General features: G+C 60.2%; 10 protein-coding genes across 10 annotated transcripts in view; 6 read left to right on the top strand and 4 right to left on the bottom strand.

The window, feature by feature from the left end:
- SPRG_20946 (hypothetical protein) overlaps nucleotides 1–2043 on the top strand; it is a gene marked incomplete at both ends in the record, with an annotated part of 3038 nt that extends 995 nt beyond the window's left edge. Inside the window, one exon of the mRNA XM_012351799.1 lies at nucleotides 19–2043. Coding sequence (XP_012207189.1) covers nucleotides 19–2043 — 2025 coding nt within the window. The remainder of the gene's footprint in view (nucleotides 1–18) is intronic.
- Nucleotides 2044–2562: 519 nt separating this feature from the next.
- Nucleotides 2563–3255, top strand: SPRG_10927 (hypothetical protein; the record flags this gene model as incomplete). The annotated part of the gene is made up of 1 exon (XM_012351759.1): nucleotides 2563–3255. The coding sequence occupies one exon, from the start codon at nucleotides 2563–2565 to the stop codon at nucleotides 3253–3255; it is 693 nt and encodes a 230-aa protein (XP_012207149.1).
- A 211-nt stretch (nucleotides 3256–3466) lies between these two features.
- Nucleotides 3467–5192, top strand: SPRG_10926 (hypothetical protein). The gene is made up of 2 exons (XM_012351758.1): nucleotides 3467–3812; nucleotides 3861–5192. Exons 1-2 carry the CDS (start codon nucleotides 3488–3490, stop codon nucleotides 5150–5152), a joined length of 1617 nt encoding a protein of 538 aa, XP_012207148.1. The 5' UTR covers nucleotides 3467–3487; the 3' UTR covers nucleotides 5153–5192.
- An 11-nt stretch (nucleotides 5193–5203) lies between these two features.
- On the bottom strand, nucleotides 5204–6485 carry SPRG_10925 (hypothetical protein; the record flags this gene model as incomplete). The annotated part of the gene is made up of 2 exons (XM_012351757.1): nucleotides 5271–6485; nucleotides 5204–5217 (listed from the first exon to the last, which is right to left on the bottom strand). The coding sequence occupies exons 1-2, from the start codon at nucleotides 6469–6471 to the stop codon at nucleotides 5204–5206; spliced, it is 1215 nt and encodes a 404-aa protein (XP_012207147.1). The 5' UTR covers nucleotides 6472–6485.
- A 572-nt stretch (nucleotides 6486–7057) lies between these two features.
- SPRG_10924 (hypothetical protein) lies at nucleotides 7058–8463 on the top strand (the record flags this gene model as incomplete). The annotated part of the gene is made up of 6 exons (XM_012351756.1): nucleotides 7058–7424; nucleotides 7474–7762; nucleotides 7806–7909; nucleotides 7957–8093; nucleotides 8123–8258; nucleotides 8305–8463. The coding sequence occupies exons 1-6, from the start codon at nucleotides 7074–7076 to the stop codon at nucleotides 8461–8463; spliced, it is 1176 nt and encodes a 391-aa protein (XP_012207146.1). The 5' UTR covers nucleotides 7058–7073.
- On the bottom strand, nucleotides 8445–10443 carry SPRG_10923 (hypothetical protein). The gene is made up of 2 exons (XM_012351755.1): nucleotides 9900–10443; nucleotides 8445–9847 (listed from the first exon to the last, which is right to left on the bottom strand). The coding sequence occupies exons 1-2, from the start codon at nucleotides 10426–10428 to the stop codon at nucleotides 8496–8498; spliced, it is 1881 nt and encodes a 626-aa protein (XP_012207145.1). The 5' UTR covers nucleotides 10429–10443; the 3' UTR covers nucleotides 8445–8495.
- Nucleotides 10444–10884: 441 nt separating this feature from the next.
- Nucleotides 10885–11136, top strand: SPRG_10922 (hypothetical protein; the record flags this gene model as incomplete). Its single annotated transcript, XM_012351754.1, has 2 exons — nucleotides 10885–10978; nucleotides 11000–11136. The coding sequence occupies 2 exons, from the start codon at nucleotides 10885–10887 to the stop codon at nucleotides 11134–11136; spliced, it is 231 nt and encodes a 76-aa protein (XP_012207144.1).
- A 96-nt stretch (nucleotides 11137–11232) lies between these two features.
- SPRG_10921 (hypothetical protein) lies at nucleotides 11233–12177 on the bottom strand (the record flags this gene model as incomplete). The annotated part of the gene is made up of 1 exon (XM_012351753.1): nucleotides 11233–12177. The coding sequence occupies one exon, from the start codon at nucleotides 12175–12177 to the stop codon at nucleotides 11233–11235; it is 945 nt and encodes a 314-aa protein (XP_012207143.1).
- Nucleotides 12178–12775: 598 nt separating this feature from the next.
- SPRG_10920 (hypothetical protein) lies at nucleotides 12776–13651 on the top strand (the record flags this gene model as incomplete). Its single annotated transcript, XM_012351752.1, has 2 exons — nucleotides 12776–12809; nucleotides 12885–13651. 2 exons carry the CDS (start codon nucleotides 12776–12778, stop codon nucleotides 13649–13651), a joined length of 801 nt encoding a protein of 266 aa, XP_012207142.1.
- Nucleotides 13652–13965: 314 nt separating this feature from the next.
- SPRG_10919 (hypothetical protein) lies at nucleotides 13966–14555 on the bottom strand. The gene has a single exon (XM_012351751.1). It carries the CDS (start codon nucleotides 14532–14534, stop codon nucleotides 13968–13970), a length of 567 nt encoding a protein of 188 aa, XP_012207141.1. The 5' UTR covers nucleotides 14535–14555; the 3' UTR covers nucleotides 13966–13967.
- Between the last annotated feature and the right edge of the window lie 992 nt (nucleotides 14556–15547).

Below are 15547 nucleotides of genomic sequence, written 5' to 3'. Positions count from 1 at the left end.
CGCCGGCGCCCGGACGAGGCCGAGAAGCCGTCGGTGGCGTCGGTTGTCCTCGACGCCATGCGCCCCAACGTTGTCGACAAGAGCCTCTATGACATTGTGTGGCGCGAAGGCGAGCTCGGTCTCAAGCTCAAGCCGACGCCGGCCGACATTCCGATGATCTCGCGCCTCACGGGCCGCGGCAGTGCCAGCGGCCTCCACAACGCCCACGTCGGCGACATCCTCGTCTCGGTCAACGGCAAAGCCGTCGACGGCGCATCGTACACGAGCACCCTCCGCCTCCTCAAGCACACGCCCAAGCCCGCGATCCTGCGCTTCCGCCCGAGCGCCCGCGACGTTGACCCGCCCCGCGCGGCGACCCCCAAGCGCGAGCAGATCCCACTCGACGTGGCCAAGCAGCTCGTCGCGACGTCGCAAGGGCTCGACCCGCTCACTGATGCGTTCGCGGGTGTCCCGCTCGCCGACATTGTCGATGGCACGAAGGAGGCGCACTTGATCCGCGTCGCGGCCAAGGCGTATGTGGCCGCGCAGGCCGAGAAGAAGCGCGGCGAGAAGAAGGAGGCGCTGACCCGCGCCGAGCGCGAAGCCCAAGTGCTCGCCGAGGCCCTCGAGCGCGTCAAGGAAGAAGCGAAAAAATACGAAGAGTACCTCGCGCTCCAGCAACGCGAGCGCATTCTTCGGTCGGCGACCGAGAACAAGCCCGTCGAGGTCATTGGCCAGCAAAACCACATGCTGGCGCAGCTCGCGTCGGTCATTACGCCGTTCCGGCGCGAGAACTACGAGACCGAGGACGAGAGCTACGCGGCCGCGGCCGAACACAGCGCGGCCGACGACGCGGCGGCGGTCGACGCGTACGACCAGATGCGCCAGTCGATTCTGGAGGACCTGAGCCACATCACCAAGACGGCGCTGCCGACGAAGAAGGCCCGCAAAACGTGCGCCGAGTGCCACTGCCTCGAGTCGCTCGATGTCCCGTTCTTCCTCGACGACGACGGGCAGTGGTACTGCACGAGCTGCTGGGAGGCGTTCTACGGCGAGCCGATCGTGGTCACCGACACGGCGACCGTCCACACGACCATCGTCGAAGAAGACGAAGACGACGAGACGACGACGCCGGCGCCGGTGCCCAAAAGCACCCACTTTCGCCGCCCGAGCACGCGCGAAGACCACCTCATCAACGAGGCAGAAGAGCGCAACGCGCGCCTCGAAGCCGAAAAGATGCTCCACGAGCTCGAAGAGATGCGGAAAAGCGGTGGGAACCCGGTGCACCACTTTAACGGCCACCGGTCGTCGAGCTCGAGCGACCGCGACCGCATGGAGCGGGAGAAGCGCGGCAAGGAAGAGCTTGCACGCATGCTCAAGGCCGAGGAAGACAAGGCGCGGGCCGATGGCAAGGAAGAGCTGGCGCGAAAGCTCCAGGCGCAGCGCGAACGCTCGGACCAGGACCTCCAGTCGATCCGCATGTCGGCGGGTGACGACCCGAAGCTTGTCATTGAAGAGGGCGACGAAGCCGCAGCGGCGGACGAGACCGATGACACGCCGTCCGAGTTTGCCCACTTTTACAAGCCCGACTTGCAGCGGTCGCGCTCGGACAGCCACATGAAGATGCGACAGGTGTCGACGCCCGAGCCGCCGATGCGCAAGACGTTTGGCAACGACGAGTCCCACAGCCATCGGTCGCCGTCCAAGATGAGCGTGAGCAGCTTCGACGACGACGAGCACCACTACACGATGGACGACGAAGAAGAGGAAGACGACGAGTTTGACAAGGACGCCGAGCTGCTCCGGGCCCGCGAGGAGCAGAACTTTGCGATGGCCAAGCAACTCGAGGAAGCGCACGAGGTCGTCAAGCAGGCGCGCATGTCGATGATCATGATGGGTGACGGGGACATTGCCGAGTTTACCGGTCTCAGCGACGACCAAATCAACTTGTTCAAGAAGCTGACGATGGAGGCCGACGAGCGCATGTCGATGCTGGACCCGAGCAAGTACGACGACTCGGACTCGGACGAAGAAGAGGAAGGGGACGACGGCGTCTGGATCTAAACAACCCCACCACTATATAGCACGCCCCGTAGAGGAGGATGGCGCGATAACACTTACTTTGAAATGATAGTACTTTAAGCAACCTACCTCCTCATTTCGCGCATGTGCGTCACTCGCATGATGTATCGTACCATTGAATCAACGGTCCAGAAACACTTAATGAATCCTTGATTGACCTTCTGGACGACGGTGGGTCCACCACGGCTTCATGTCACGGCTGCAGCGCATCCTTGACGCTCCGGTTCCGGCCTTGTTCTAGTACGTACTTGCAGTCAAGTCGCAGTGTTTCTCAAACACGTAGGATAGATAGATAGATAGATAGATAGATAGATAGATAGATAGATAGATAGATGATAGATAGATAGATAGATAGATAGATAGATAGATAGATAGATAGATAGATATTGTATGACAAGATAGGGGTAGGTCAGGGGTAGGTGATTTTACGCCGGGGGAGAAGCACGATTGACAAAAGCACCGGCATTCTGCGTTTGCTTGGGACGACGACACGCCTTGATGATGCTGCGCCCCAACATCCACCTCGAGTGTCCGCCGTCGGCGCAGCTCGGCATCCAGCTCGTGGGCTCGGCCGACGGCGGCATCGTGCTCTCGTACGTCGACGAGAAGGGTCTGGCGTTCCACCACGGCGTGCGCGAAATGGACTTTCTCATCAACATCAACGGCTGCTCGGTGCTTGGCACGACGGCCTACGACGCGATGGCGTCCATTATTGCGTTTCGGGACGAGCGCAAGGTCGCGTTCACACTCGACGTCATGTCGGCGACGACGTCGGGCCGCTCGATGACGATGTCTAACGCCGCGTCGTTGGTCGAGCTCGAGACGCGGCTGCCCAAAGTGCTCTACGACGTCGTGTGGACGCTCTTTGATGGCGATTTCAATTTTACGCTCGGGCGCGTCGGCCACAACGTGCTCGCCGTCCGCAACCTCGTGCTCGACGGACGCAAAACCGCGATCGGCGGGCACCACATGCGCAACGGCGACGTCCTCTTGCGCGTCAACGGTGTTGAAGTGTCGCCGCGGACAACCCACGAGGCGTGGGCGACCAAGCCGGTCGTGCTTCGCTTCCGCCGACCGCTCCTGAGCGACAAGGCCGAAGCCGCCGCCAACATGATGGATGCGATCAAGGACTTTCAGGCACTCATTTCCCAGTGCAGCCTCACCAATGACGACGACGACGCGGATCGGTGTTGACTCGTTGATCAACGACGACAAGTTGGACACACGATCAAAACAAAATCCATAAACATCGCATAACTATAAATATACTACTACAATTATTGTGCACACCGTGGCGCCATCTTGGTTGAGAACGTATCTTGGCCAAGATGGACGACGACGACGCGATGTTGGATCGGCCAATATTTATAGCATCGCACGTCGCGCGGGCGACGTCGTCATTCCTCATTTCTTGCAGTATATTGGGATGCAGAGTCGGCTCTGGCTGCCACTGTTTCTGCTCCGCGCGGTCTCGGCGCAACCAACCAGCTTTACGGGCGACGGCACGGCGTACTCGAGCGACTGGGTTGGCGGTAACTGCGGCTTTACATCGCTCTGGGGCTCGGGCAAGAGTGCTGGCATGACGTACTTTGCTGCCATCAATGCGCCGCAGTGGGACGATGCGATGAACTGCGGCCGGTGCGCGCGGGTCGAGTGCACCAGCGCCGCGTGCAAAGGGTCGTCTGTCGTCGTGCTTCTCACCAACCAGTGCCCCGAGTGCCATCACGGGTCCCTCGATTTTTCCAACCAAGGTACCGAAAAGTGCAATCTCGCGATCGAGGTCGAATGATGACGAGTAGCCTTCGCAGCGCTCACGGGTCTCGACCCGACGCGGGTGTCGATCGCATGGGACTTCGTGCCGTGTCCCACCGACTACGTGTCGGGCCCGATCGAGTACTTCGTCGACGGAGGCTCCAACAACTTTTGGGTCGGCCTCCAACCCCGCAACTTTGGCGCTCCGATTGCGTCGCTCGAGGTCAAGACGGCCAATGACGACACGTGGCACCGCTTGTCGCCGCCGTCTGAAAACAGCATCACGACGTTTCTCTTCGTTGGCGAATTCGCGTCTGCGTTTCCGCCGGGCCCCTTCGACGTGCGCGTGACGTCGACAGATGGACAAGTTGTCCTCGATACCCTTCCAGGGCTCGCGGTTGGTCAGACCCTTGTTGGCACACGGCAGTTTTCGGGTACCCCAAGTGGTCATCCCAGTACGTCACCGCCCGTACCAGCATCGTCTACTGCACCAAAGCCGCTCACCACCCCAACACCGACACCAGCACCGACACCGACATCGACACCGACTCCGACATCGGTATCCCCCGCATCGACGCCCGGTTCAAGTGCATCGTCGCCTACACCCACGACGAGTGCGGTGCCTACGTTAACGACGACACCCGTGGCCTCGACGCCACCAGTGACGCTAACTCCCGCCACGACACCCCAAGACATGTGCGCCGATGCCACGTACGCTTTATCAGTCTGGCCCGGTGGGTTTGCTCTCCACGTCTACCTCACGGCGCAGGCATCGGCCGCGTGGCGCCTCGACGTCCGGGCGGCCCACGTGGCCTCTGTTTCCGATGCGTGGAATTGCATCGCGCACGCCGTCGAAAATGCCTCGATGCCAACGTGGACGCTCACGTCGCAGGTGTTCAATTTGGCGCTGCCGTCGGGCGCCAACAGCATCGGTGTTCGCGGTACCACGCTTGATACGACGGTCCATGCATCGGTCGTCGACGTCACCCTTACGGTCGGAGCACAGACAACGACAACCTGTCTTGTGCCAGCCGTGGTCGCATCACTGCCCATTCTCCCATCGCCGGCAGCGTCCCCCGTAGCATCTCAGGCGTCTCCGATCGCATCGCAAGCATCGTCGACGACGACGACGCTGACGGCCGACACCCGCGAAATGACATACGAGAGCCCTGCCGTTGTGTTTGGCTTGATCGTCGCGGGGGCGGCCACGGTGGTCGCCATTGCTGTCATCGCGTACATGCGGCGCGCCGCCCGTCGCGAGCACGACGAGAAGCATGGCGCGCTTCTCACGCCGACGCACTTTTCGCTTGAAACGCCCATGACCATAGCGACCTTGTAGGCACCACAATCGTCACTCGTTTACTCCTTGTTTAAAAAAGGGACGTGTCGTCTATGCTTGGCGGACTGCGATGCATCCTCGTCGTCGTTGTCGTCGTCGTCGTCCGATTCCGAGCTACGACTGCTCAGCTGTTCGTCTTCATCCATCTCGCTGCTGTCGAGGGAGAGGCGTGGCGGATCGTCTTGGATCCCCAGTGCGATCTCCTGCTGGACCAGCGTGATGAGGTCGTCGACCTGGCGATCGAGTGGCGCCGCCTTCAGGCCCTCGTCCTCACCGCTCAGGGCGTGCTCGAGGGCGACGTCGATGGCAGTCACGGCGGTAGCATTGCCCACAGGGCTAGGGGTACCACCCCGAAGCTTGCTGAGTCGCGCTTCCAGCGACTCGAGCGGTGGTGCGCGGCTCGCCTCGTTCTTCAACGCTGCAAAACGAAGCTCCAAGTCGGACTTCTTCGTGCTCTTCTCGGTGCGTGCCTTCTCCACCTGCAGCGAATCAGCGAATCCTTGGAGACGACCAAGTCGCTCGTCGAGGTCGAGGCTGGCGGGCATTTGCGGCGGTGCTGATGGTGGAGCAGCGATGCCATGCTGTGACGATGGGACGTCTGCGGCAGATGGCGCCGGTGGTGGCGGCGTCGGCGCTTCGGCGGTCGTTGTCGCAGGTCGGGGGGCCATCAAGTCGTCGATGATAGCCTGGATCTCACTGCACTTGTCCACAATGAGTTCCCGCGTCTTGTTCATCGGTAGCTGCGGGTGTACTTGCATAAAGAGTGCATGGGCTTCTCGGTACGCAGCGAGGGCGCCAAGCGTGTCCTTGGCGTCTTCGCAGGATGCGGCCGTCGCCAAGCTCTGGAAGCCGTCATTGATCGTTTCGTTGAGGCGGCGAGGTGTCGGCGTCGCACTCAATGTCGACGGGAGCTCTGGAAGCTCAAGTGGCGCGGGTGGCGCTGCAACAGGTGGCTGCACCTGTGTGTTGAGGAGCACAAGCTGCAGCCACTGATCGCGCTCGGCCTCGGACCCAACGTAAAAGCGCACGGACGACGTCGCCGCCGCTGTAAAGTACTTGTTGGCCTTGCGCACGCTGTCGAGCGATCGGCCCACGAGCTCGAGCATGCGCTTGGTCGCGTCGTCGCTGGCGACAGCGGTCGCATGGTGTACGAGCAGCGAGTGGCCACGATATCGCAGCAGCAGCCCTGTCGTTGGCTGGCCGGGTAGAACCGGGATGTCCAAGCTCGCGAGGTCGACGGGTGAGAGCTCGAAGGGCTCTTGGCTCCAGCGCGTGAAGCCGAGCGTGCTGCCCTTGGTCCATGCGACGCCCCCTCCCATCGGGCTACAGTACCAGAAAGGCCAGAATGATGATATTGATGATTCAGTCGGCTGTGATTGGCGGATAATCCAGCCAATCACGAATGGCGATTTGCCAGGGATACCGATCCACGCACTGATCAGCCACGCAAGAAGGGACCCAGAGAGCAGCGCCATACTTCAAGGGCGCAATGGCCTCGGAGCTACAACCAGCTGCGGTCAGCACTCGTTGCATTGGACGCGTGGGTCATATAGCCAGCCCTGGCGACCGTGTGCATGCACTCTGTGGTCGCATGGTGGAGGATTGAGCGGAGAAGGGCCAACGAGATAGACGGCGTATCGCCTCCAGCGCTGCGCCGTCCAAGGAGAGATGGCATCGGTCCCTGCACTATGCCTTTCTGTCATGTACGGTAGCGTTCTGGTGGATCTCTCGAGCTTTCGTAGCACCGCAGTTCTCGCGTTCAAGCTGCTTTCGACGCCCCGCATTTCTCGTCCTCTTTATATCGAGGTCATATGTCCATACTTGCAGACAAAATGTCTCGAATCAAATGCATCAATATATCAAATGATGTGGTTGGTTACTTGATCGAGCCCTTGCGAAACGGCAGTCGCATGTCGGCGGCATGAGCCGCTTTACTTGTGTCGAGAGTGACCGGGTGCTCTCGCTGCTCAGCGAAGCCATCGAGAAGCTCCACCTGCTCGCGACCGTGCCCGCGCCGACACTCGACGTCAACAGCAACCACCTCGCTGCCGTCGCGCTCAAGACTGTCCGTAGCCAGCTCGACGGCGATGCCGCTTTCGCTCTCGACAACCACTTTCTAGCGGAAGACGACTTGCTTCGGCGCTTGACGCAGCCAGATCGCATCGAACTCAATTCCGAGGCCGACGACGCGGCGTTCAGCTTGGCCAAGGCGACCACCCGCGCGCTCTGTCGAGCCTTGTATCGGCACGCGCAGGGCGCAAGTGTCTTGTTGGTATGGACAACGACGTACCTCTACTGCGGTGTAGCCAGCGCACCCGTAGGCGGAGCACACGAGCAACAAGAGCAATTACAACAACCAAAGCACCAACAATGAACCCGGCCTCTCGGCGTTGGCGGGGCATGTGGCTGCCGTGCGGGACCGTGTCCGCGCCACGCTCAGCACGTCGGTCGAAGAAGACGACGTGCACCGTGCACTCCTTAGCGACATGAAGGTCCGGATCCGCGAAGCCGAGCACGACTACAAGCAAATGCTGTTTGAAGTTCGCGCGCAGCACGAGGCCCGCGACGCGGCGAGTCGACAGAATCTCAAGAAAATTCTCGCCCTCAAAAGTACGCGCCATACATGTCGATGGCCTCAACCCACCTCGTGTAGCGGAGCTCCACGACATCAACCATGGCACAGAACAAGCCAACGCGCTCATCGACCAAGACGCCAAGCAAGCCGAGTTTGGTCTCCTCAACGCGTTTGAAGAAGATGTACGGCAGCATTCGATCGCTTGCAAATTGAGTTGCGTGCCATGTAGAATGCACGGATCCGCGACGAAGTGTCAACACGCAACGTCGCCCAAGGCCAAGTGCAGGACCAGCACCACTACGTCGAGTCGGGCCATCGAAAAAAGAAGCTCAAAGGCGCCGTCGAGCTCGGCAGCCTCTTGGAGAGGTACGACCAGGACCTGCTGGCGCTGCAAGAGGACATCGATGCGATGCGGGCTGCGGGGCGTCGGACGCCGCAGAAATTGACCGGCTCGTCGAGCACTTTGCCGTCATGGACGAGAACGACCGACGCACGGCCGCCGATTTGGCGCGCTGGGACGACGAGCGCAAGGTCCCCGAACCCTACCCTAGCCCTGGCCCAACCGTCTCTCTTCTAGTTGCGCGAGTCCAAGGACGCCATGGCATTTCGGTACATTGCCAAGATCCAGGCCCACTTTCGCGGGTACCGAACACGCATGCAGCTCAAGGCGGCGCACAAGAAGAAGAAGAAGAAGAAGACGAAAATCAAACAAAACGCGACAAAAGGGAAGCGGTAAGCTGCTTGAAAATCACAAAACGATGCACATGTCTACTGCGGCACACGGTCGGTCTTGGACCGGCGTTGGGTGGTCGTGCTTTCTTCTTCCGTCGGACGGTCTTGAATCGTCGCCATTGGCGCTTCCGTCGTCGTCGTCGTCGTTGGCTCGTCCCCGCCTTGGCCAAACTCGTTGACGCGCGACTTGTCGACGCGGTAGATCCAGCGCTGGTAGAGGTACACGAAGAAGATGATGTCGTCGCGGAAGCACGCGAGGCGGTGCATGATCGGCATCGTGATCACAAAGGCGAAGAGGTCGTCGATGAACGTGTTGAGCGACTTGTAGACCATCGCGCGCCACGGAAGGTGCGCGACCGACTTGAGCTTGTAGTTGATGTACAATTGCGGCGTCATCATGATAAAGCCAAAGGCGTAGACGAAGCTCGTGAGGCTCGAGAGGACCCACGAGTACCAGCCCTTGTGCTCGGCGTAAATGAGCTTGTAGAGCGAGTAGCCGACCAGGAGTGGGTACATGATGTACGAGACATGCGCGACGGCGACGCGGTCGTGCTCGGCGGTCGACGACGACACGTAGTTGTCTTCGCCGGCAAAGACGAGCTTGCCGTTCTCATCGCGGCTGATCTTGATGGCTTTTTTGATCTTCCAAAAATCCAAGACGACGCCGAGGCCCGAGCTGAAGAGGATCATCCAGGATGTGTCATTGTCGACAAGGTAGAGGAAGATGACGAGGTGGAAAAACGCGTTGAGGACGACGGTGCGGAGACTGAGGCCCTCGAGCGACTTTTGCGACTTCCAAAAGCTCACGTCGTTCTTGAACGCGAGCATGTCAAAGACCGTGTGCAAGATCGACACGACGAATGTGACCGCGAGGAGGTACGGGTTGGTGTCGATGAACATCTTCTTCATCGCATCCGTGTCCCGCTTCGAGCTTGTGCCCATGCTCTGCTGCATCTTGAACGACTGGTCCATCTGATGGTAGAGCGCAAATTTCGTCATGCCAATGGCCGCAAACTCGACCTCGAGCGGCAGGCTCGAGACAGAGCCGTTGATCGGCAAGAGCTGCTCGTCGAGGAGCCAGAACTCGTTGAGGTGCAGCACCGGGAGGTAGTTGCCCGAAATCGGGTCGACTTGGAGGTACGGCGCCACGAACGGCTGCGGCGGCTGCCCGCGCGCGTACACCGAGTGGTCGACGAGCACGTGGATCGTCAAGGTCGGCTTCCAATGCGAGACATAAGTCGTGTCTTCTTCAACGACCGCCATCATTTCCTGGTCGTTCTCGGCGGCTTCGTCGGCCTGCCACAGGTTGCGCTGCTTGGTCACCTTGGCCCGCGGACGGTACGTGTTCATTTCAATGCGCTTGTAGACGGTCGCGAGCTCGTCGTAGTCTAGACAATGTGCGTATGAGCCAAATATGCGCTACAAGAGAAATAGAGATACTCTCGTCGGCGGGGTTGGGCGAGTAGCCGGCCTTGGTGAAGAAGACGTGCGCGTGCAGCGTGCCATTGTTGAGCAAGTACGGCGTCATGGTCCAGTTGAGATGGCGCTTGTGCTCGATGGGCACCTCGAGGAAGCCGTAATGGACCGACGGGAGGTCCCAGACCAGCGACGCGTCGTCGTCGTCAAACGAGAACGTCGGCGACGGCGTCGCATACACTTGGATGTTGGTCAAGACACCGTACGCAAACGTGTTGCGGTGCCCCGGCAGCGGCTCGTTGGTCGGCGTGAGCGGCGAAAACTTGGCGAACGGGTTGAGCGTCGTGTCAAAGGCCTGGATGCTCGAGGGCGGCGGCGCTTGGAAGCCAATGGACGGCCCTGTCACGGGCGCGGGTGACGTCGTCGTCGGCGCATCGGCGCTGCCCCAGAGCACGGACGTGACCTTGTTGACGCCGTACCAGATGAGGCCGGCGCGCACGAGCGACGTGAACCACGAGCTCTCCTCGTTGGTGTTGGCGGGTGCTGCAGCCATCGGAAAGGGCAGAGTCAACCCAGCCACGTCGCTACTCCGGATATGGTGCCATTTCCGGATACGAGATTGCACTCTTCCCGCCAAAACACCAACGAGCCAACGAGCAGCGAAGATTCGATGATGTAGCTGCTGGCAGTAATCGAAGCGCCGGGATTGTTACATTTTGACTCTCGACGACGATGCAGGGAGTCAGTAACGAGTACGCGGAGCCACATGAAACGGACCGCGAGCTCTTGCCGACGCGATAGAGAGATATGGGTCAAGGTAGGTCAGGGGTAGGTCGCGACCGAGGTCCATTCTAAACCCAAAGAAGCGTATCCTTCCACGATGACTACTCTAACAACCCAAATGAAGCATATCTTTCGAAGCTTTTCGCGCGAATGCCTCCGTGACCCTTGGCAACCCAGCACCGACCAGACGTCAGAACACAATTTACTTTGCCGCCAACAGCACTCAATGAAAGTCCTTTCAATTCTTCTCTTTGGCACCTTGGTGGCCGCCGAGCAAATGCGTTCGAGCGTCAGCAGCAACACCAACCCGAACGTCAAGGGTGACGCTGGCCCAACCAAAGACATCTTCAAGATTTCCAGCAGCACCGGTGCCACCCGCGACAACGTCGATCAACCGACTGGCAACGCTAAAGTCGAGTCCAACCCAAAGGGCAAGACCGGGAAGAGCGGTGTCACCCCTCGAGCTCTCCGGGGCTAAGAATACGGCAGTGAAGACCGTATTCTCTATCTGTGCGAGAAAAAACTCTCTAAACGTAATCGACTTGTGTGCCCTTTATGTCGTATTTCATCTAATCTACTGGTGCAGCCACGGGCAATAGAGCTTCTGGCTTTGCCAGTACGCTTCAAAGAGCGCGTAAAAGCGCGGGTGGGATCCGGGTTGCCGTTGCACCGTGTGCCGATCGACCGTCCATGGCTTGCCATAGCTGCCGTCCAGTGAGGACGAAAAGTGCGTCACGAACGTCGCGTTGATGCGCGCGTCGACCGAGTCAAAGTCCAGTGTCAGGTTTGCGTTCAAGTGGCCGTTTAGCACCACGTAGTGGCTCGGCAGCACGCCGCGCGCGTCGGGCCACATGGCATTCAGCACATCCATGTCGTACGCAGCCATCGTCGCAAACCGCGTCTGCACCGCCGCTTGCAGCTGCGCAAACGCCTTGGACGATGGCCGCAGCACGAGCAGCGTCGACGCGACCGTGGGCGGCGGGCGGTAGTAGGCCCTCGGCGCCCAGAAGATGGCGGCGTCACTCAGATCGAAGAGGTGGTCCAAGTTGCGGTGCAGCCACGCGTCCGAGTCGAGGTAAATGACCTTATCAAAGCCATGGTACGCGAAGACGCGGAGCTTGGTGAGGGACGACGACCACGTACCGTGCTTGGCATTCGTCTGCACCCACGGCGACACGAGCCGGAGCGTGAGCGTGCCATCGGCCTCGAGCGCCGTTAACGTCGCGTCCGCCACCGTGTTGGTCACCAAAAGCACAATCTCGATCGAGGCGGGGGTCCCGAGGCGCCGAATCTGCTTGGCCATGATGAGCGCATTGCAGGCCGTGATCGTGTCGGTCGCATACAACATGTACGCGACCTTGTCGCTGCGCGAACGCAGGGATGTGCTATGGCGGCGACGCAAGGCAGCCTCGGACGTCGGGCTGCTTACGATGGACGCGTAGAGCAGGAGCAGGCTCAAGGCCATGAAGAGAAGGGTCAGGAGCAACAGGCGCAGCGACCGCGCCGGCCGCGACGCCATGGCTGACATTGCACTTTTTGAATCTGTTTTAAACAGTAATTCTGTACAATACACGAAGCGAACAGCGTGGTGCTCCAATCAATATATTGTGGTAGAGAAGACAGCTTCGCAGTCATGGACGCTTACGTAGCATGTCGATGCTACGTCGCCCGATGCTGTGTCGCGTCACTACGAGATGCGGGTGTCGTGGCACGAGCATTCGAGCGCATAGGTTTTAAACAGTGTATAATACAGTAGCCGGCGCTTGGATTGGCCAGCCGAATCCGGTGACGTTCCCTGGCTGACGACACACCAGCAAAGAGCGCTAATGACAGAGCGAACGACCAAGCGTGCATCAACAACCAAACCACGGGGCGATGCTATTCGGCCCATGGCTCGTTCACCTGCCTGCAGCTACTGAGACCTTTCAGCGCTGGCTACCGCTGCACACCTTCAACGAGCCGATCTTGACGAGCGTGTGGTGCAATTCCAGACATACTCACTGTTGATGCACGTAAACGTCCACCTTTGCCCTTGGAAAACACATGCAGCCAAGCACTAAACTACAGCGTCAGGTGCCATAGAACCTCTCTACGTAGCGCCTCCTTCGTTGGGCAGCATGGATGGCCTGTATCTGGTCGGCGCCGAATTCGGTATCTTCATTTTGGCCAATCACAGGCGACGTGAAGTGAGGCGGTCATTTTCACTTTGAATCCAGAATGAGCAAGTCGACGTCTGCCATCGCCTGAGCATCGCGAGCAGCCTCGCCGTCGGCGCCGGCCTCGGCTTCGCCGCTGCGTCCAAGAAGCTGGCGGCCAAGGCCGCGCCGGCGCTGCCGCGGCTCTACATCTACGACCACTGCCCGTTCTGCGTGCGCACGCGCATGATCTTTGGTCTCAAGGGCCTCCCCGTCGAGCTCGTCTTCCTCGCCAACCACGACGAGGCGACGCCGATCGGGCTTGTCGGCGCCAAGGTCGTCCCGATCCTCGAGACGCCGTCGGGCCTCGTCATGCCCGAATCCATGGACATTGTCCGCTACGTGGACGCCAATTACGGCGAAAAGGTCATCTTGGCCGAGGCCGATGCGACGCGGGCCGACCTCAAGGCGTGGATCAAGGACTCGGCCGAGTGCATGCGGTACCTCTACCACCCGCGCTTCCACGCGACGCTCTTTGCCGAGTTTGCGGCCCAAGCGTCGCGCGACTACTACAAGACCAAGAAGGAAAAGACGATCGGGTCGTTTGAGGACGCGATCGCCAACAGCGCTGCGTACGTCGCGCAGCTCAACGCGTTCCTCGTGCAGCTTGAGCCCATGCTCCAGAAGCCCCATTCCGTCAACGAGACATTGAGCTACGACGACATTGACCTCTTTGGCCGTCTCCGCGGGCTCACGATCGTCCAGGGTGTCACGTGGCCGCCCAAGGTCCGCGAGTACATTGAGTACATGTCCAAGGTTTCGGACATTCCGCTCCTCGACACACTCGCCCGCTTTTAAGCCACTTCTACACTGTAGCAAGCAGTATGAATAGCCAGAAGAATCCTGTTGTGGTTGCTACATATGTGTCGTCGAGTTTACAGGTCGCGTTGAAGTGCTGTCGTCGAGGACGCCCGTCGCTCGACGAACGCGCCGAGGGATACGTTGGACGAGGACTACCTCCTTGGGTCACACGTCTGCGCCACCGACTTGGGCCAGGATTGCCACCGCCGTCGACTGCGACGTTGTCTGAACCACGGGCCAAGAGTCGGAACGCGATCGAAGCGAATGCAATGTACGATGAATAGTTAGATAGACGCAAGCTGCGATCGAGAGGCTACGGCTCGTACGTGGGCACGGTCTCCTTGTTGTACTGGTAGCGCGCGGCGGCCAGCACGACGCGGGCGTACACAAGGTGGAAGGGCACGAGCGCCCAATGCACTGCGCGCGTCGGTTCAAACATCGTTGCGTATTCGATCGAGCGGCCGTCGTCGGCCACGTGGAGCCACGAGTGGCCGCGCGTGTCGTCCGAGAGCGCCCACGCGAGGACGACCTCGTCCGGCGTGCGCTCGACGACGCGGAAGACGACGACCGCGTCGTTGGGCTCGAAATCGAGGCGTGCGATCGCGGCGTCGGTCGTCGCGCCGTAGCCGAGGAGGCGCAGCAGCACCCGTTCGGCCTGGAACACGGGCGACCGGAAGAAGCAGCTCGCAAACTTGGCCAAGTCGACGGGCGCGTCCATCGTCGCCGTCAACACGTCGACGTGCGCGGCCTTGTACGGTGCGAGCGTCGGCGACGGCTGAAACTGGCACGACGCCGACTTGACCGTGAGCTGCGCGTACAAAAGGCCCGTGGCCGTGAGCGTCGCGCCCAGCGCAGCAAACGAGCGCAGCGTGGTCGACATGAGGATGATGTGGTTGATGGAGCAAAAGGTAAAGTGAGTTTGGGCGATGATGATGTCAACATCACTCTGGAACAAGAATGAACATCGTCGGCGATTTTTCTGTGCGGATCGAACACATCGCGTCTTGTGCTGGTTGCGATGCTCTTGGGGGAGGTGGGACTCTTCAATCAAGCGCTTCTTCAACTCTACGGTCGTTCCTGTGTCGCCAAGACGTGGGGTCACGGGAGTGTACACTAGTATTGTACAATTGGACACACATCTATCTATTAATTGAATAAGGACTTTTTTGCGCGAAGCGCGGCACGAGCGCAGCGAGGGCACCCGGCGGTAGCCGGGCCCGTGCGCTAGCACGGCAACGTTGTTGGAGCTCCAAATAATGTGTTTTGACGTGCGTAGCGCGTTTGGAAGGGTCGAATTCGGTTAAGTACGTCTGCCCTCCCAATGTCGTGTTTTTTGACTTGGTGTTTGTAGCAACGTCACATCGTACTTAACCGGACACTATCGTACTTATCCGCGCGCAGCGCGCCACGAGCGTAGCGAGTGCATCCGGCGATAGCCGGATCCCGCGCGGTAGCGCGGTACGAGCGTAGCGAGTGCATTTGCCATTGATGTGCGCAGCGCCAACCACGAGTGTAACGTGTGCATCTATGATCTGCGCGCAGCGCGCCACGAGCGAAGCGAGTGCATCCGGCGATAGCCGGATCCCGCGCGGTAGCGCGGTAGGGCAATTTACGAGCGCAGCGAGTGGACTTGGCCGGGTCTTGCGCGATAGCGCAAACCACGAGCGTGGCGAGTGCATCCGGCGATAGCCGGATTTTGCGCGGTAGCGCGGTAGGGCATAGGCCAGATGGTAGCGTAGCGAGTGCCTATGGTATCGATGCGCGCAGCGCGAGCCACGAGCGCAGCGTGTGCACCTGCGGTCGTGCACGGCAGTGCGGTAGGGTAGTGTGCGCGCGCTCGGCCACGATGTGGCGGCGCGGCGCAGAGAGGCGGTCGAAGACTTTGGTCATGGT

The sequence above is a fragment of the Saprolegnia parasitica genome (assembly GCF_000151545.1).
Source record: "Saprolegnia parasitica CBS 223.65 unplaced genomic scaffold supercont2.86, whole genome shotgun sequence".
Classification (NCBI taxonomy): Eukaryota; Oomycota; class Saprolegniomycetes; order Saprolegniales; family Saprolegniaceae; genus Saprolegnia; species Saprolegnia parasitica.
The sequence above is the reverse complement of the archived record's forward strand: the minus strand, read 5'-3'. Positions and strand labels throughout refer to the sequence as shown.